This window comes from Rhynchophorus ferrugineus, unplaced genomic scaffold (assembly GCF_030347505.1).
Source record: "Rhynchophorus ferrugineus isolate W39M unplaced genomic scaffold, kcgeb_rfMv2 rfM7, whole genome shotgun sequence".
Lineage (NCBI taxonomy): Eukaryota > Metazoa > Arthropoda > Insecta > Coleoptera > Curculionidae > Rhynchophorus > Rhynchophorus ferrugineus.
Genome location: NW_027472586.1, coordinates 28,908,967 through 28,930,998, shown reverse-complemented (window position 1 = coordinate 28,930,998; position 22,032 = coordinate 28,908,967). Strand labels below are relative to the sequence as shown.

General features: G+C 32.2%; 1 protein-coding gene across 1 annotated transcript in view; it reads left to right on the top strand.

Moving 5' to 3' along the window:
- The window catches only part of Stacl (SH3 and cysteine-rich domain-containing protein), a 455,842-nt gene that overhangs the window by 104,273 nt on the left and 329,537 nt on the right, over window positions 1-22,032 (top strand). The window contains exons 3-9 of the mRNA XM_076410623.1: window positions 643-811; window positions 890-900; window positions 944-1,255; window positions 1,299-1,564; window positions 1,619-1,856; window positions 1,949-2,411; window positions 3,459-3,600. Coding sequence (XP_076266738.1) covers window positions 643-811; window positions 890-900; window positions 944-1,255; window positions 1,299-1,564; window positions 1,619-1,856; window positions 1,949-2,411; window positions 3,459-3,600 — 1,601 coding nt within the window. The remainder of the gene's footprint in view (window positions 1-642; window positions 812-889; window positions 901-943; window positions 1,256-1,298; window positions 1,565-1,618; window positions 1,857-1,948; window positions 2,412-3,458; window positions 3,601-22,032) is intronic.

Here is a 22,032-nt window from a genome sequence, read left to right as displayed (position 1 = left end):
ATTCGGAGCTTAGCTATTGGTTTTATTTTCCTATTACCGAAATATAAATAGTGACTCTCGTATATAACAGTTAGTTAAGGGTCATTGAGCATATTCAATCCACATTTTGTGTTATTACAACTTCAGCTGCGATACTATTGGTTAGTTGAATATTTGTTGATACAACCTGGTTAGTTGAATGGCTTCAAAATTGGGCAGCTTTATGATCTCCTAGGAATCCTACCGACTAAGCCATTTATAAAATGAGCAGTTATTTAAAACACAGAAATTATTAATTTACTTCAAAATACTATATCCTGTTAAGAACAGAAGAGGCGACTTGCTGAACAACGATACGGAACGACACCGAAGATTTTTATTTATTAGAAAACCAAGCAAAACCATTTAACTCATTGTACCATTCAGTCATCATCAGTGCCCATCATAACATACATCGGCCATCTCAAAAATTATCCGCCGTGAAGCAGATACTTGTTTAAATAGTATAACCTCATTAGGGCAGTCTCAGTGTCAGACTTCTCGTCCTGAAGATGCTCTATAACGATAGCGAAACGTCAGTCACTTTCAAGCTTAAGATCAAAGCTTTTTTTAAATAAAATTCCTGTACAACAGAAACATTAATACATATTTCGGTTAATGCAGTAATATCTACAACATATCACCAAACCGAGGATGTACCTCAGGGCTCCTGTGTTAGCCCATTACTATTCATTATTGCTATGAACTCCATTAACAAAGTTATTCCCACTTCTACCAACGCCCGAATCTATGCAGATGATGTGGTTATCTACCACAAACATACTAACCATAAGTACAGACAAATTCCTATTACTGAATTGCCTTGATGAACTGCCTGCGTGGGCCGGACGGAATTGGTTGAAGTCCTCAGCAGAGAAGACCGTGAGTATTCACTTTTGTAGACGGAGAAACTGTTCGTGAATAGCAACATTAGTGATGGAGGGAATGAACCTGATAAACAAACCAGAACATAAATTCCTTGGTTTGCTGTTCGACCACAAGCTCAACTGGATCTCACACATAAATTATCTCAAGAATAAAAGTTTGACAGACTTAGGTCTACTGAAGACCGTTTCCAACATCAATTGGGGAGCACAGAGAACATCATTGAACAATATATATCAGGCGCTGATAAGCAGCAAATTGGACTATGGAAGCCAGTGTTATATTACCGCGCCACCTTCATACTCGAAGAAATTTGATTCCATACATAAACAACATAAGAATCATATTAGGAGTATTCCGCACTAATCCGGTTGAAAGTTTGCAGTGTGAGGCAGGGATTTCATCACTGGAGTCACGACGAGAGCTCCTGCTACTAAACTATGCAAGCTCCTTCAAATTCCGTCCAGAGTTGGACCAGTTCAATATCTTTTTCCTACCTAAGACAAACTGGACCAATATAAGGAAGAGGCACTTAAGCCCCTTATTAATCTTCCAGAGGATATGTAAACGATTAATTATTGTGATCCCATATGCAAAATGTAGAATCACTAATATACCACCATGGCAGTTCTCAAGAATTCACATAGACCTCTCTATGAAGGTTCTGAATAAGGAAACATATAGTTCTTCTACAACATAAAGCTTCTTTAGACAGTTAATCGAAGAGAACTATTCAAATAATTTTATCATCAACACGGATGGTTCAAAACATGAGAACTTTGTGGGTGCTGCTTATACGTCTAGTCTACTCGAGAGACACTTTTGGCTTCCATCATTGACTAGCATTTTCACCGCGGAGCTGCTGGCTATATATATGGCCCTATCTGCCTTGGAAGAATCACAGATTAACGAATCCATACCAGTAGTATCGGATTCCATGAGTTCACTAGAGCGTTTAAGATCGGCAAGGACGGTCCACTCTCTGGTTACAGTTTACAATTTAGGGGTGTAAGAATAATATATCTCTGGGTCCCCTTCTATAAAGGAATATCTGGAAATGAAAGAGCCGACCATCTGGCAAGTAGGGAAGAGGAGTCGATCAAGTTAAACGAACTGTTTAGCAAAAAAGAGGCCAAGGTCTATATGAAGGACCTAAATATGCAATTGACCCAATTGGAATGGGATCTTCTCATAAAAAACAAAGTCAAGAGGATCTTTAATCAATCTATAGACCAAAATAACAAGAGTAGACGCAAGTCAGGCGTCCTTGCACGTCTGCAAATGGGACACTGTAAACTGACACATGAATATTTGTTGAAGGGACAGAGCCCGCCCTTATGTGATTGGTGCCAGATTCAACTTAGCGTCAGACACATCCTACAGGACTGCCGAATATATGATGATTTGAGGAGACAACTTGAGATGCCGACAACACTGGAACAATTGGTCCAACCTGAGCAACCGAATCCCATTCACTATCTAAAGACCATAGACCTACTTCAACACTTGTAACATACATTTATTATTTTTTAATTGAAAAATGTTATTGCATATATTCTACTATGTAGTATTTTAAGCTGTTAATGTTCATATAATGTATTGTAATTCACCCTAAATAGCCCAAGAGGCTGACGGGTTTAAATAAATAAATTTAAAAAAATAAATAAATAATACATATTTCAAAACGCTATCGACATACGAACTTATACATTTCTGATCGATGGGCTTTCCTTTTTTTCCATGCTATACATTCTACCACAGGTGTGTTTCCTAAACTAAGAATCGTTAAAGCATAAACGAAAACATATTTTTCTTACCCTCACCAGGCTCTTTTTATAAAGAAGTTCGATCACGTATGAACACTTCCATACTTCTTGCACACATTTCGTGAGAACAAGAAATATTTTTCGGCTTAACGCAACCGTATATTTTTTAATATCGCAAAAACAAACACAATTCCTTTCGGTTCAAAAGCCAATAAAATACAGTAAAACTAGGAATTTTATTGTTCTTTGGAGAATTAACTGCTAAACTACAAAGTTCACAAGACACCGTACCATATGTTACGTTTAGTCTTTGTGTAAGTTGGTAGAGAAGTTTCATAAATCATTTGAAACATGTTATGTGTTTCGTTGTTTCTCTTTTAAATGGTTGTCGGCGAATATTACCAAAACTTTGCGGTCAGTGTCTTTTTTATAACGGTAAAGTTTAATGGTTATTTTTTTTAATGAAAACTTTGACAACTAGTTTCAAATATATCGTTGAGGATTGAGTTTTATTTTCCAAACAAGTTTGTATAATTATTACTATAAATTATATTTTAAAGAATTTTTTTTTATTAGAAGATTTATTGTGAGAAATCGGTACAATGTATTTTATTGAAAGTCAAAAGAACGGTGTGGCGGCCGCTACGACCCTTTAGGCCACCATGCATTCACCTATAGCAAATTCAAAGGTTGGCAACACCGGTGGATTGGTACCATGCGGTTCCCGGCTATAAAAGACCACCACGACGACGTCTCGCTATTTTTTTCTTCCCTACCCCCTTGTAACAGTACCACTTCCACAACGCTACCGTGCTTCCTCTGCCCTGTCCATTCTCCCATCGACCACTTGTGTCAGTTTGGATCGAGATGGGCAAGTGTTTCTTCAGCTGGTGTTTTTAGTTCTCGTGCAGGTTCTTTCCGCAGGGTAGTGGTGAGTGTTCGGACAAACAATTGCACCGACGGCCACACATTCCGACCGACCAGACGAACATTCCTACAAACGTATCTTTGAGCCTATCGACGAAATGACCCATTAATTGGTATTTTCATAACAACTGAAGTGCTGTTCAGACAAGTAGTAATCAGAAGGGGTAAACTTTGGAAAATACGGCGGGTCATACTGAAGAATAATATTGTTGTGCCTTTGCTCGTATTTCGGCCGTTTTTCGCACTGTGCTCGACTAAAATATATAAATTGTAGTCGACAGCAACCCTCATTGATGGCTTCATAGCGTAATACTTTCAAATCCTCGTCTTTTGTTGGCTGTCCAGAACGTCCTATGTATTCGACGTTAAAATCAGCACTTCCAAAACATTGAAACTAGTTCACATGTCGAAATCGATGGAGCATGGTTAGCATAAGATTCACTCAGAATTTGATGAACTTCAATCGTATTTTTCTTAAAATTGAAGTAAAAGTGTAAAACTTTCCGCGAATTTCATTTACTCGGTACAATTTCAGACATTTCAAACTCACTGAAAATGTTATTAGTCTACATTTCGATAAGATTATACATTTTGAAGCGTGAAGCCGTCAAGATTCAATATTAATTAGTTTAAAAATGTACTCGATACGATTTAATACACAATAACACCATGTATTTCAAATCCATTAAAATTAATTTATAGACCTAATTTGTGGGATGTATAAATACATTTTGGAAAATTTTCTTTCAAACATTGAAGATTGGTTCAGAGATTATTTATATGGGTTCCCTGTTTATATTTTTCAATATACTAGATATTTTTCCTGATTTTTAATGCCCAAGTTTTTAGGCTTCTTTGTAAGAAACAAAGTATTGCTTTGAAGTATTTTCTTAAACCTTTAAAAATATACTAGTGAATGCGTAAAAAACGATTTTTATCAAAAGAGAAACGCCCACTGAAACAACAGGTTATCCTCATTATAGAATGCAAAAAGAAAGCCCAAAAGGGGCAATAGCAAACCCATCAGTTAATACTAATGAAAATAATTGGGTTAAGATTATTAAATAAAAATCCGAAAATTTCTGTGATTATTTAAAATAATATATTTAAACCATTCACATCAGTACAGATAGATTACATATGAATTACTTTCCTAGTATTTGGAAAATGTCTAAAATTATTAACCCAATGAGGGAAAAACCAGAATACCTATAAGGTCATGATTTGTAGCCTCAAAAGTTTTTGAAAAACTGTACATCAAGAGTAAACCCAAACAATTGAAAATAAAAATATTATTCCAGAATGTAAACTATGGTAACAGAACATTTTCAATGAGATCATATAGCAGTCAACATGTGCTAAAATTTCAGCCCCAAAAAAACTGGAGATTTCAAAATGATAACAGGAAGCAAAGAAAAAAAATATTTTTTCAATTTAAATAAAAACATTGCAAAAGGTATCAAAAAAATTATATAAAATTGTACTACAAGTAATATATTCCTTTTAGGCTAGCAAATATACAACACGTCAACCTAACATCCAGCTGGTCAGTTCAGTAGTTCAATTAATTAATGGGGGTTTCCCATGAAAAATAGTAGCAAAAATCGCAGTGATTGATAAAAATAATATATTTCTTTAATCTGGATTTATTTTAATAACAATTTAATTTTTCTTTCATAAGCGAATTCATGCTGCAGATATTTAGCTAAAGCTGAATAAAACGAAATTAGAAAAAGGGAAGAAATTAGATAGGATTTTGAAATATGCAAGAATAGTGCAGGACGATACTTTGCAAACTTAGAAATAAGTGTTGATCTGAATCGAACAGACAGAACACATTACATAATAACCATAACCGTAGACCGTAGACTACTACTCTGAAAGTAGAGTGATACAAACAACGAGAAAGAAAATATTTTTATACAAGAGCATAGGTAAATAATTTTTTGTTTTGTGAGAATAATGATCTATTGACAGGTGACTTCTGTCATGTGAAAAATGCAATGGTCTGTAAGATGAAGATTCTATTTTGAGATAAACGATTGTAAATAGTATTAAATAATAACAAGTCCTTATGTAAATATGGTGTATAGACTTATATATTTCAAAGTATTCGCTATATATAAATATGGTGTTTTTCACCCCGCTTATTTTTCAGGTTTCTGCAATTAAATGTTCTTTTAAATTTTAAAAAATTTAAATATTTTTTTTTAATAAAATAGAATGTCTTGTTATTTAGAAATGTTTCCCAAATTTTATTTTCCTGGTAAATACAATTACAATACTTGCAATTATTAAAATGTGCATATAATTCTACTGTTAAATATTATATTAGTATTTAATTTAAAATATTTCATAAAAAATTAATGACAACTTTTCATATTACTATCTTTACTAGACTTTAAACGAGATCCCACCACTTAACAAAGTTTTAGCACTTCCTTTACTATCGTAACATGTTTTTGAATATAGCTTAATTTCCTGGGGTTGAATTTCTCCACCTCGATACATAAAAATACAGACTAACATTTTCAACATCATTTACAAAGCAAAGGCTATGCGGAGTGTTCTAGAGGAGCGCTTGTTCTTTCAGACTTTATTAGTTCAAATAAATGCGCTTGTGTTAATCTGAAAATTACCTTCTGATTAATACATGCGACCTTAGAGACAGACACTCTACTATAAGACAAAACGAGGATATAAAACGACACACTGAATTTTACTTTCAACAAATTTATTATATTCTTCTGATCTGCCAATCACAAAAATCCTTTATGTTGAAGAACATGCCCACCGGTATATTCTAACACTCCTTCTGAGGAGGATGCAAATATCTGGTTACTCATCTAAGTCAACGTCTAACTTAAAAGAAACAAACCTAATGAACTAATTCAGCGCGATATTCCTCTAGTACTCATACTTAGTAAGTTTTAGAATAAGTTATATGTTACATAGGATATCACTTACTGAAGTTATTTTCTACACGTTGTATATATAATAATTATCAAGAGTATTACCTGTTGTCCTATGGACAAAAAAATATATCCGTGTTACCAACTTACTGAACACTATAGTACAGGTGGGTGAACTTCATTAATTTCGAATCTTATATTAACTCTTCAAATAACCTCTAGTGAATGGTAATAAATTTCCTTTAGAATGTTGACAAATTCATTGAAAATGTTCAGTATTAATGATTTTATCATACAACAATCAAAACTTAATGTCTTTAAATGTTAACTAACGCTCGTAGTTTCTTTAGAAATAAAACAATTATATATATATATATATATATATATATATATATATATATATATATATATATATATATATATATATATATATATATATAACAAATTGGTTCGCAGATAGTTGGTAAATTTTTTTGAAACTAAATGCTAAATATTTTGTATCGCTTAATTTGTGCTTTATATAACAACACATTTAAAAATAGAGCGCATTTTTTAATTTTTGGTCGGCCTTGCTGGTGTTTCCACAGAATAGCTTTTTTAATTTTAGACGAAAATGAAAGTCCCCCTTGTTTTAATTAAGTATCTAAAATATGCGTCCTCGAAATAACAATGTGAAAATATAAAACTATCACTATATTTCTGGTTTATAGATTATTTTTTAATCAATCACAATATTATGAATGTCTAAAATAATTAATATAATATTAACACCAAATAGCGAAAAGTAACTTTTCATTCATATTAATTTTTCTATTCAAAAATGCTTTGTAATACAATCGTAACGACTATATAAAATTTGTTAAGATTTGTAAGTCTGTGAAAACATAATACTAAGAATCAACATGATTAAACTTGAGGATTATATTGTTATAACCCTCAAGTATTAGCGTTTTTATTTCTGCATCATAGTTTTTATTCTGCTATTCCAGTTTTAATATGAATGACCATTAGTTTTGGGCCCTTTTATTTTACTTCTATAATTGGAAGAAAGTTGCAATGAAGGTAAATTGACTCGTGTTAGTCTCACTTATTCTTGTCGGTGACGAACACCATAGAAGTAAATTAATCTATTCTTGGATGACCTCAAAAGGGGAATATTGTTTTTTATACGAAATCTGTAAATTGAGGTGTAAATCCGACAAGGAAAATGATCCCAGTCAGGCCAGTAACCAGGCTGGGTAAGACCGGATGTTTTCTGGGATGATTTCTAAAGTTGGTCACTCGCCAGTGGGTAGGCTTAATGCTGAGGACCGTGGTTCGGAGCCCACATTAAACTTTAGGTCCAGTCCAGATAAACCCATAGTTGGTAAAAGGAGACTGTAAAATATATATTTAAAAAAAAATAAAAATTCCTATTACCCATATTCGGCAAAATATTTCTTAGTTATTATAATTAGGCCCATATATGGAAGCTTTTTATTTTGATATATGAACAATATATAAATGAAACTTTATTTATTATTAAAAATTATATAAAAGTTTTTGAGGAGTTTTTAAAACCCAATACATATTTTGTTATTCGAGAAATTTCCTACATTTATTTAACTTTATAGACTGACTGATTAGACTGAATTAACTGAGAGCTTATACATTCTGCCCTGAAAGCGTTGGGCATATTTTTTATAGTATTTGAAAATAGGCTTTATTTTAAGTTCATCTTATACTTGAAGATTGTATTGTTTACAGATCCACAATCCTATAACAGAACATGTTACATCAGACTCATTTATATTTCTTTGGCTTACATCTTCTGATAAAAGTAAGAGATGAGTGCGTGCGCGTAATACATTTTCTCAGGACTAACGAATGATTAGCCGATTGAACGTAATTCATGATCGTAATTAATATTCTTTACCAGAAAGGAAACTACTGCTGATAGTCATCGAGTGCTCTTATGTCAGCTATCAGCATTGCAACATATAAAAAAAACACAAGAAAAGTGATGATTTTTATACAATACATCTATTGAAAGAAGAAGATATGTTTCGAATGATAACTTTTCTGACCAAGGTGTTTACTGATAAGGTGTTAGAAACTTTAATCTCCAATACCCAACAAAAGGAGTTTTTTTATGATTGGAAGTTGGCACCGATTAGTAGTATATTACTGAGAACGGTATAGGTAATTAACAGTAACGTAACAGGTCAATTGAAAAGTCCCCGGCCTAACATAGTAAAACATAGTTTTTTTTGCAAAACTAGTTTTTCGTATTCAACATAATTCCCTGAAACGGTGATACACTGATTATAGCGACCCTTCAACTTTTCGATACAATTTTTGTAGTATAATTTGTCCTTTGCTTCGAAAGAGGCCTCAGTTTCGGCGAAATTCGACGAAAATTTCTTCCCAGCGAGAATACTTTTCAGATCTGAGAACAGGAAATAATCGCTGGGGACCAGATCTGGAGAATACGGTGGATGAGGAAGTAATTCGCAGCCAAATTCATGGATTTTTGCCATCGTTCTCACTGACTTCTGACACGGTGCATTGTCTTGCTAAAGCAGCACCTTCTTTTTCTTCAAGTGCAGCCGTTCTTCGGCGATTTCGTCCTTTCAAGGATTCAATAATGCTATGTAATAGTCGTTTTTGATGGTCTTTCCTTTTTCAAGGTACTCAATGACAATTATTCCATGCGCATCCCAATATATAGACGCAATAAACTTGCCAGATCACTGTTGCGTTTTTCCACGCTTTGGAGCGTTTTCAGCATGTGCAGTCCACTCGGATGACTGTCCATTGGACTTCGGGGTGAAATGATGGAGCCATGTTTCATCCATTGTCACATATCGATGCAAAAACTCGGGTTTTGTTACGCTTGGTCATCTTCAAAAACTGCTCCGAATCATCAACTCGTTGTTGTTTTTGGTCAAAAGTGATCTCGCGCGGCACCCACTTTGCACAGTGCTTTCTCATACCCAAATATTCGTCAATTATATGATGTACACATTCAGTTGACATCTTTCGAGTGCCTGCTATTTTATTCAATTTCAATTTACGGTCATTCAAAATCATTTTGCGAATTTTCGTAATGTTTTCGTCTGTAACAACCTCTATTGGGCCTCCATTGCTTTCACCGTCTTCGGTGCTCATTTCACGTCTAAACTTAGCATACTAATCCTTGATGGTTCATTTTTCTGGGACAGCGTCCGAAAACTCGGCATGAAGCGAAGTTTTTGCTTCAACTGTATTTTTTCCCTTCAAAAAGCAATATTTTATCAACACGCGAAAGTTGCTTCACTCAATATACTATAATTCACAAACTAATGATCCTACAGCTGTCGAATTTATTGAGGGTTGGGGCTAACTAAAAAAACATATGGATTTAATTTATTTAATTCTAGTAGCGTCATCTAGTGCCAGACTGGGGACTTTTCAATTTACCTGTTATTATAACAGTTTAGAAGTTTTTATTATGAGTATTGGAAAACTGTTTGATCAAAAGTAACATAAGTAGGCATAAAAATTAAACATTTGTCCCGATTCCTGGTGAAATAGTAATTAAATGTCGTAGTTTTAACCCTATTAAACTTTATTATCTAAGAGATTATAACTTATAAAACGATGGAGAGTAGAATACGTTGCGCCCGAATATCCCAATATTCTGAGACAAGGGCACGTATACTTCTAATGAAAGCCATAGTTAGGCGGAGATGAAGGTATTTTATCCAACCATCTGAATCACCTGAAGAAGGAAACTCAAGAAAATAATACGATGATACAAGTAATTCGCCTGAGTCTTCGTTTCAACTGAATATGGAAGAATATATCAGCAATGTATCTACATCAAAGCCGTCGATTCTCATTATCAAGAAATTGTTTCAACACAGTATTTCCATTCAGGCGGAATTCATTGAGAGTCAATCTTGCATCAGATTCTTCATACGTCAGAATTTGCAATCAATATACTGGTATCAATCGAGTATCAAATTCCGGACAATTGATATTTCACAAGAAATCTCTTTGCATAATTCTCACAATTTGTACCAAGATATATTCATATAATTTTATCAATTTAGTAGCATTAATTTAAATTATTCTATACAATACATTTAATTTAAATTGTTTTATAAATACATATTTCAAAATAAAGTATAAGGTTTAAGGTATAAGGTTTAAATGAGGTGAACACTCGAAAATGAAAACAATGCCTTAACATAAACGCAAAATTGTATATATAATAATTGTTTTTTTTTAAATAAAACGTTTAGTATTTATATTTTAAATCACTTATACGATATACGATATTTAATCTCATCACTCGTTGAATCATTTCATTGAAGTTGGTTTGCACATGGTTTGGATTAGTTCTCATAAACAAGTGTTTGCTGTACACGTGGGTAAATTTGCATAGGAAGAGAAAATAAATTATATACAGTAACTTTTAGTTAGTTTTTATTTTGGTCTTATTGATTTGGTTCATTAGGTTTTCAGGGAATTCTACCATTTTAACATGAAAGAATTTTGTTAAAACTCAACGTCGATTTTTTAAAAGATTTTTGACCATTTCCAAAGTGATTATTTACGCTTAAAAGCCTTTAAAAAGATACGTTCAGAAATATTAGATTATATTTCTTATCGAAGACTAAACATTCTTCATATTTAAAGTTCAGAAATCTCTTTGCATAATTCTCACCATTTGTACCGATTATATCCAATTTTTTTGTCAATTTAAATTAATCCACACAATATTTTTAATTTAAATTGTTTTATAAATATATGTTTCGAAATAAGGTATAACATTTAAACTAAAAGGTTTTAAATAAGATAGATACTTAGTAATAAAACATTGCGTTAATATAAATGTAAATTTCATAAATTCACAGCACACTAAACTGCGGATTAATTTTTATTCCAACTAAAAAATAATTATCGCTGTTAAAATATTTGTTTGGTATGTTATACATATATGTATATATAATAATTGTTTTTTAATGAAACCTTTAGTATTTAAATAATAAATTACGTTCGTTGAAATAGTTAGTTTGTGCTTGGTTTGAATTAGTTTACATACAGGAGTGTCTGCTGTATATGTGAATAAATTTGTACAAATAAAGAAAGTACACCATAATAGATAATTCAAGGGGTATCCTATTCTACACTAACACCGTAACTTTCATTTGCTTTTTATTTTGGTTTTATTGGTATGGTTCATTATGTTTTCAAGAAATTCTACCATTTTAACAAAAATATTCTAACTGATCAATTTCAATGTGGCAATAATTCGTTACCATTCTCAAAGTGATTATTTACATTTAAAGGCCTTTGAAATGATAAACACCGAAGACTGAAGTCGAAAAGAGAAATTTTTGATGTTCAAATTTTATCAGAAAGTCCGAAATTCGAACAGATTAAAACGATCTGAATATATTTTTTTCCAAATAAAAATCATTCAATTATATTTAGCCGCCAAATCGTTACATGTGTGACCCAATAAGCGACAATAAAATTAAAATAATACTGTGGCCGATAAAAAATCCTTCCAAAAACTTTTGTAGAATCACGTTTTGAATACAGTTGGAGTGAGTAATGCCAAGGATACGATTGAGTTAGTACATGTGCTTGATAAAAATAGCGCGGCTCATAATAGAACCTTCACCTGAGGTTGTGCCGTTACCGTATTTACGCGCTATCGTAGGAACAAAAAAAAATACGTTTTTTTTGTTCTTATTAGTTTTTTAAACGAGTATCATACTTTTGAAGTGTGAACATTATTTAAATTTCAGGTATTTGGATTTAATTTAAAATAGAAGGTCCGAAATGGATTAACGAATTCGATACTAAGAGATATATTTTACTCGTTTTTGATGAGACTATTTTAATAAAACTAAATTGGTTTTCTCATAGCATGATAATTCTAACACCCAAATATTCGTGAATGATATGATGTACACGTTCAGTTGATATCTTTACAGCGTCTGTTATTTCATTCAATTTCAAAATCATTTTGTGGATTTTTTTAATGTTTTCGTCGGTAAAAACTTCTTTTGGGCATCCACTGCGTTCACCGTCTTCGGTGCTCATTTTACCACGTCTAAACTTAGCATAACAATCCTTGACGGTTGATTTTCCTGGGGCAGTGTCCGGAAACTGGGCGTAAATTTTAAACGTAACCAATCCTTATAATTATTTGCTATTTGTAGTTGACTTTCTCTATCTGGGAAAACCTCACGGAATTTTTCCTACATCCAATATAATGTTCCATATTAGTTTATTATTAACCTTCCGTCTACCCCAGACTGTAAAATGTCATAAAATTTCCATGTACAAATTCGTTGGTTAATATTACGTATTGAATATTATTTCTACATTGTAACCATTACGTTTAAATAAAAATCAAAAGTAATTAAATATTATTGTTAGTTTAAATGGTCCTCAAATTATTATTAATTAAATTACTTATAAAATTATCACAATCGATTTTATTTAGGAACCAACAAAACGCAAAATATGAATTAAACTGTAATTAAATATAGAAATCACTAATTCTAATTGAGATCACTGGATTTCTAATTACTACAGTCTTGACAATAAAAATGTGCATTCTCCATTCCTATCATGTAAAATTTTGTACATGTCAATTTAGCTTTTCTGTGATTATTTCTAGAGCATTTTGAACATTTCTGCATCATGTTTAACCTTTTTGCAGGAGGTTCCTTTACACTTTCAGAATAAACTTCAAATTATATTGCTGATACTCTTGCACAAGTCCTTTGGAAGCTTTTAATTTAGTCTTCTTGTATAAAAATGGTATTTTATTAAAGATAAATCTCTGATAAATCTGCTCTGAAATTTGTTTAGTCTTTCTCTATCTTAATATTAATGATATGCGTATAATCATACATACATAAAAATATTATTAGCGATACAGTAATTTCTGCTTAACTTATCAAGTATATCACCACCTCTTTTGGTCTGATTATAAAATTTTATAACAACTGATTTTTGTTTATTTCCGACTACAGAATCAACTTCTTTAACATGATGTAATGAGGACATCAGATATATCACTTTACGTGGCTTTGGGATGTAAAATAATATACTTACATTTTTTTGAAATCAAAACATTGATATATTTGGCTCACGACTTGTCACGAAACCTGACGGAATAAAAGTTTTTTAGCGCATAAAATACCCACTACCATAAGCTTGTGATTCATTAATACAATTTCTGTAGTTTCGTAATTTGTAAACAAGTTTTCTATGGTAACATTCCGAGATGATTGCGATTCACATCGTACTAATCGATCCACAAGTCCATAAGACTTGTTGCTTACAGCGAAAGGACTATTTTCGATCTGTTTCACACAATATATTTCCATATTTAGCGTGTGAAAGGGCTTGATATCCATCAAAGCATGTATTTTAATACCATAATTTGCCGGTTTTGAAGAACTTCTTCATCGATTGTAAGGTTCTCTCTATGGAATATAAGCATCTTGACAGATTTTATAAATAATTAAAAAATGTTTTTTTCTGAAGCAAAACCATCAGTCTTTACTCTCTCGATTTGTATACTTGCATTATCGAATCTCAAAATGTTCAACAAGAAAAAAATCTATTTCTACTCATTATCTATCAAAACATGCTAATTTCAGTTCCATCAGTAAATCTATTGTATTTTCACGACCAGAACACACCAAGCCTGACATAAGGAGTATTCCAAAAATTGTTAAAAGTGTGCTCTTCCTTTGTTGTCTCTATTTGTTGATTATTACTGGTAATTTGTAAGCGTATTTTCTTGTTAGTGCAATTCATAATGTCGCCAATCATATCATCCAAAATAAATAAGCTAAATACGCTAGAGGCAACCTCTTGTTGTAGCTACCGTTTTCACTTCTGGCAAATGTTTAATAATATTTTCATCTCTGCTACGAATATTTTTCATTTTGGGTCTTTTAGCCATTTTATGAAGGGTTTCTTTGTAGGCAGTTCTGAAAGCGGTATGTCATCATCACTGTACGAGTCAAAACAAGGCAATTCAGCATCAGATACGTGGTCAAAGTTCACATTTTCTAACTCCGTATCATCTTCTTCGCCTAAAACCCCTCTATATCTCTAATTCACGATATACTCAATCGAAATTTCAACCAACTCAGTTAGAAGCCAATAATCAGATATTTAAATTGGTTTTCGATCCGGTTTTTTCTTAAACTAACTACTCACAAACCTAACTTTGGACCTACATCTAGATCACCAAATAAACCCGACACATGTTAGTTTAGTAATCATAATGTTCCAGAAAACAACATATATGTAGAAGATGTTACAGGATACAGTTAAAAATGTGCAAGTTAAATAAGTGCATTTCTTCTCTCGTCGTTGTGATTTTTCCTTGGTCTTATTTATTAGTGCTTAGGTATAAACGGTTAGACCGCACACTTCTATCTACAAACAGATTCGTTATGACTTACAAGGAACAAAAGACTCGACCAACTATGATTGAGAAGGTTCAATAAAAAATGAACGCCCGAAAATTTCCAGAGATTCATATTACCCAGGAGTTTCAAGGTCAACATAGCTCTCAATAATCGCCTATTTTATTTTATTTTGTTTTATTCGGGCCATCGGGCTTAGTCAGTTCCATCTTACATATATTTCATCTGTTTCTCAATAACTTTTTACATATATAGTCTGTTAAAAGTAGAATTTAATGTGCTAATAATTTAGACCTTTGGGTTATTCTCTCTAGATAGCTAGCCTCTCTGTTTATGTAAACGTTTTCGTACATATACATATTTAGAAATCATTGAGAACTAGCAGAAATTTAACAATCAACCTAATAATTAAATATATAAATATTGGTTTTGAAACTAAAGATATTGATAATTGAGGTATTATTGGGAAACTGTTTACCGTTTTTTTTTAAATTAAATTTCAACAATTATCTATAAATAAATGATATAATTCTACTTCTAAACAATAAAAATAATATATATTTAAATTATTTCTGTCACTTGGATATAGCTTTATATATTGGCCATTTTTCAATCTCTCTGATTGTGGTGACCTCATCTGACAACTTGAGATCCGCAGCCCGAGATTTATCTAAAATAAATCCCTACTGCTTTTATTTTATCCTTGGGTGTCAGCTCCAACTTGAGCTTTGAATTTCAAAAATAAACGTCTATTTGGTGTTAACGATCTGACATAATTGTTATTACAGAAGTAATTGGTGGTAAAATCTAATATTATTTTTCAAGTTTAAACACCAAATATAATTGTTATTTTGTCGCAGACTTGTTCAAATAAAAACTAGTCTATCGTTATCATATTTTACTTTAGTAACTTTAATAAATTAATATAATTATCAAGAACATTCAGTTCTATAGGAAAGGGAGGATATTATGTAAAATAATAAGTTATTAAATAAGTTCATAACTTACTATGATGATGAATACTTATGATGAGAATGATGAGATGAGAGATGAATAACTCACTTGGTGAGAATTATTTTTTTATATCTGGATAAAGAAACCACATCACAACCTACTGAAACTAGCAGCAAATGGCCAAACTAATGGATTAAATGAGTACGATGCATGAAATGCCAATGGGCTCCAACAACACGCGAGGGAACTAAAAATATTCGTAACTGAACAAAATATTGACGTTATGATGGTTTCCGAAACACATTTTACGGACAAACATAATTGTAAAATTCCCAAATATAAACTTTATCAAATTTTATCCAAAAAAAATAATATTTATAATTCGAGATGATATAAAGCATTTCGAAAAAGAAACATTCCGCAAAGATTGCCTGCAAGCCAACAGTATAACCATAGAGGAAGCCCATGGACCATTAACAATTTCTGCGATTTATTGCCCACCCAAACATAATAACAAGGCAGAACACTTTCATGAATTCTTCAGTACGCTAGGTAATAGATTTATAGCCGGAGGAGATTACAATGCAAAACATTTGATGTGGGGTTCAAGAATAATAACCTCAAAAGGTAGAGAACCGCTAAAAACAATAAAGACGGATAACTTACAATATATATCGACTGGTGAACCAACATATTGGCTTTCGGACAGATATAAAAAACCAGATACTATAGATTTCTGTTTTACAAAAAATTGTGATACAAAAGAGTTTTATGCAGAATCATGTTTCGACCTGTCTTCTGATCATTCACCAATAATAGTAAAAATTTCTTCAAAAATTACCATCAAAGATAAACCCTAAAATAAAATAAACATTAATAAACAAACATAACTAATAATATAATAATAACAAATAATAATAACAAACATAAATAAACCATCAAAGTTTTAAGACCTATAAGTTTATTACCGATAATCTCGAAAGTTTTCGAGAAATTATACATAAAGAAACTAAACTATATAATAGAAAAAAGAAATATTAATCCAGAACATCAGTTTGGCTTTAATCATCAGCGCAATAAGCATGGGACTATAGAACAAGTACATAGACTTGTAAACAAAATAAACACAGACCTAAATGCCAAAAGATATTGTTCGACTGCTTTTTTAGACATATCTCAGGCTTTTGACAAAGTATGTATTATATATTATATATATTATATATATATATATATATATATATATATATATATATATATATATATTATATGTATTAAATTAAAGAAACTTCTCCCTCATCCGGATTATCAGTTACTAAAATCGTATCTCACTGATCCTCCTGAGAAATTTTATTGTAAATCAAGGCGATGAACATACCGAATTAAATCTCATATATTCAGGAGTTCCGCAAGGTATTGTACTGGGTCCAGTACTGTATCTTCTGTATACGGCCGATCTGCCCACCACAAAAATAACTACTGTGGCAACGTATGCTGACTTAGCATCCCATGAAGATCCAGTCACAGCATCAATAAACCTACAAATCCACCTGGAGCAAATACAATTATGGTTGAAGACATGGCGCATTAAAGCCAATGAAATAAAATCCAGGCATGTAAGGTTTACACTACGTAGAAGAATATGTCCGCCAGTGAATATCAATCATCGTCAAATCCCCCAAGCAAAGCATGTTAAATATCTTGGTATGCACTTAGATCGACGCCTAACCTGGTAGAAACACATACCCTCTAAACGGAAACAACTTGGACTTAAATTATCTCAAATATTTTGGGTCTTCGGGCGCAAATCCAAGTTATCATTAAATAACAAGTTAGTACTGTATGAGTCTATACTCAAGCCCATTTGGTCATATGGAATCCAACTATGGGGTACCGCTAGCAAATCTAATATATCCATCATTCAACGGTTCCAAAATAAGGTGTTGCGTGACATAGTTGATGCTCAAATAAAGTGAAACAACACGATATTCCTCTAGAACCTATAACGAGTGTAATTCAACGTGTTTGTGTGAAGTATTTCGAAATAATGTCACTGCATCCCAATATACTCACCAATCAGCTAAATATGCGACGTGATAGTGAAGTGCGTAGACTAAAACGTTTTAACACCACCTGATCTGATTGCTGGACATATATAAACTTTAGAAGAAGCTTTAGAATAAGACTAATTAATTAAAATATTTTATACAAAAGATTGCTTAATGAAGTGATTTTCTACATGCCGTGTATATATAATATAGACATAAGAAATACTAATTGCCAATAGGACAGATTGTGAAATCACGAAGAGTAATAAAAAATTATATCTGGATGAACTTTAGAGTCGGTTACATGTTCTAAGTTCCCTCTATGTTGTGATTGGAATTTTTGAACATATCAACATTAAACTTTACATGGTCAAATTCTAGCGTCCCCATTGGAACAAACATTTTAGAAGAAGGTTTATTCTGCCTTTTTCTTAATAATTACATCCATTAAAGAACGTTTATAAAACATTATTTCTAGACTTTCTGGAAATTTCAGCCAATTTTTATTATTCCTGATTAGTTACTACTTAATGAATACGTTTGAATGTAGTGTATCACGACAGATACGTCGCAACTTTATTGGCATATATATATTTAATTTATTTATTTATAGCTATGTTATTTAGCGTCTGAACACTCACTTAATTTTAACGAACACCATCCTTTATTTTATTTTATAAACTTGTTTAAAAATCTTTAGCTCCATCTACATTCGATCCTAGGATCTGATGGCTATTCCCTGTTGTTTTATTTGGATGTATTTAGTTTAATTGGATTATATTTATTTGTAGCACATATTACACAAAAATATTTCTTCCCCTGAGTAAGCTTTCACCATGCCAAATTTCAAGCATATCGGTGCTCTTGTCTTCTTCAACATAGGTGAAGATATAGATTAATATCTCGACATCTTCATTCAAGGAGAGGAGAGGTATATTGCTGCCAAACACTGCCATATTCCAAGATGATGTGCGCCCATATAGATTGACGTATGTTTTGGTACAATAATGGGACAACATTCTCTTGGAAACTATTCACACACTCGACGAATCCACTTCCATGATTACAGCTGTTTTAAAAGAAAATATTCGCTCAACTTTTTTAATAAAAATATATTGTGTATATGTCAGGTATTCATAATCTTTTGCGCATCCCCTGTATATACAATACGTTAGAGACATACATAGTATAGTCTATTCAAAGTTCTTTTTAGTAATGCGTCATGGATATTTGTGGCGTCGAAACATTGCAATGTTGCCGCATCAACTCTGAGTTTTAATTCACTCTGGCTTTGACATACAACAAAATTCTAAACTTAAAAGAATAATTGAACAAAAATGTTATGAAATATAATTTATTTTAACATTATAGTACATCTAATACATATATTATCGAAGGACTTAAAACTACAATTAAGAACACAGGTATAATAGTTTGTAGGTTAGATTTATTTTGTTTATATTGAACTCTTTTCCACACCACCCATGAGGTAGAGTTTCTAGGCGCATTTTTTTATGTAGTGGTATCCCCCTGGAGGCCTAATCTACCTAATTAACAATTGTATATCTGAGATACGTATTTCACTTTCATTCGAGAGCATATTTACCCTTTTACGTTTAGTTCTTGTTTCCTTCGATGGTCTGTTTACTTGTCAAGTTACCTTGGTATCACTGTATATTTTATTTCTTCTGCTACTATCTGTGTACACCATTCTTCATAAAATTAATCACTGAATTATGTCTAATGCATTTACCATATCTACAAAACAGTTAGCCATCACTCTGTTTCAGAAATTTCCAGCATTGCATAGCATTATCACATATCCTGAAAGTTTCTTTCAGTCACTTTTACTTTCTAATTTAAAACATGTTCACGATTCCACCAATTATCAATTACTTCCTCTGTATGTCTTATCGAGTTCATCCAAACCGAAAGTGTTATGATTGACAATGCTTCCTTCTATATATCCAAACATTTTTTGATGGAATGTCCTTCTCGACTAGCAATATATCTGCAATTAATTATTAATAAATATGATGACCAACAAAACCTAATCGAATGCTATTGTATCTTATATCTTTTTCCATAAAATTTTGTTGCCTATACACTTTTTTTATTACTGTCTTGCCAAGAGTACTACAATGAACCATTTTGTCATATTTAAGTTTCATCAAAATACAAAAATTCAAATTGTTTATCTTCTTTGGCCTTATTTTATGCCTTTAAAAATTGAATTATGTTTGGCAATGTCTGGAAGTTCCATTAAACCTCTCTGAGGGTTATCTTTACACTAATTAAACCCCATTCCCTATAAGTGTATGAAAGGATGTCTTACATCCCTCAAAAAGTGGCATGTCACTAACTCTTTTATGTATACTTTCCAGACAGATAATTTTCTCTGAAATAATTTTATTAAATCATGTTTATATCGATAAAGTAGTTTGTGTACTTACTGTTCTTATACATTTCGTATATTTTATTTTTTTCTTCATTTTGTAAGCGATGTTATTTACAGTACTCACACTAATATTTAACGCGGCATCAATCGGTTAAGAAACATTTTCAATAAAATTATAGGGACATATATTATTTAATATCATTAATAATTGCCGCTCTAACAAACATTATTGGCAAAAGGGGGCCTCCATTATCTCATTCCCTTTCGAAATATTTTATTAAAGCCGCAATCAATTTGTGATCTTGACTATCAATTGTTTTCGGCATTTTCAAACGAAATAATATCATATATTACGGAGCCATCTAAAATTTATCAAAATAATGAAAGCACTAAAATAACGTTTGTCGGTTTTTAATCTGTAGTAATGATAACTAATATTTTGAATAATTTTGCGTACGTCTGACAACCTGCCGCCGATCCTTTGTCAGATGTATGTAAAATTTTTTAATGTTTAGCGACCTTGGGGCATGTCGAATTTTACATAATGGAATAACGGTCTACAAAATACCCAGAAATATAATCCCCGATGTTGAACACGGGCGGGGTGCCAGCAGCGCCAACTAGAACCCGATAACGAATAGCTGGCAACCCCGAGACGTTTATCTGGGATGTTATTGAAGGGTATTTCCAATCATTCAGTAACCGACCATCGTTTGGTTTAGACGTGCCAACATCGACTGCCCAAGCCTCATCTCCAGGTAACGCCGCTGCCATCCATCTATTTTGTATTTTCTACATTTCTTATATTGCCAAATAAATAACGGTCACATAATGTAAACACCACTGTTTCATTTCGTTTTACCTCCATTCACCGAGCCATATCAATTTACCCTAAAAATGCAATAGTGTTAAGAGGTTTTAACCCTTACCTATAAATTATTGTGGCTGTATAATTAACTGTAGTTTTCAGATATACTATAATGTTAAAATAAATTATATTTATGTGTTAAAATAAATAAATTATTTGTGTGTGAACCGGCTTGGTGGAGCAGTGGTAAAGGCGATGGGACGGTCCTACTACTGTTGCGATAGCCGCGGGTTCGAATCCTTCTGGGGCATGGTCGTGAATTTATGTTTATGATTGTTTAAATTTTGTGAATGTTCTAGGCAATAGTGTAAAATCCGACAAGGAAAATGATCCCCGTAACCAGGTTGGGTAAGACCGGATGTCTTCTGAGATGATTTCTAAAGTTGGTCACTCGCCAGTCGGTAGGCTTAATGCTGAGGACCGTGGTTCGAAGCCCACGTTAAACTTTAGGCCCAGTCTAAATAAACTCATAGTTGGTAAAAGTAGACTTTAAAATATATCAAAAAAAAAATTTGATAACATTTTTATTCAATTATTTTATTATATTAAAATTGTGTTGTATATCAAAGCCAAACTGAACTAAAACTATATATAGAAAATGTTTCGACGTCACAAACATCCATGACGCATTACTAAAAAACTTTGAATAGGTTTAATAGAATTAACTGGCTAAGAATACTGTGTGTTAATATATAATATCCGAATCGAACTTCTATAAGGTTATGTTACCAACTGAAACTGGCTGATTATTTTAAGCCACTTAACCTAGGTTAAGAAAAATTACACCCGGTGGGCGTAGCTATTATGATGTGATACCTCCGAAA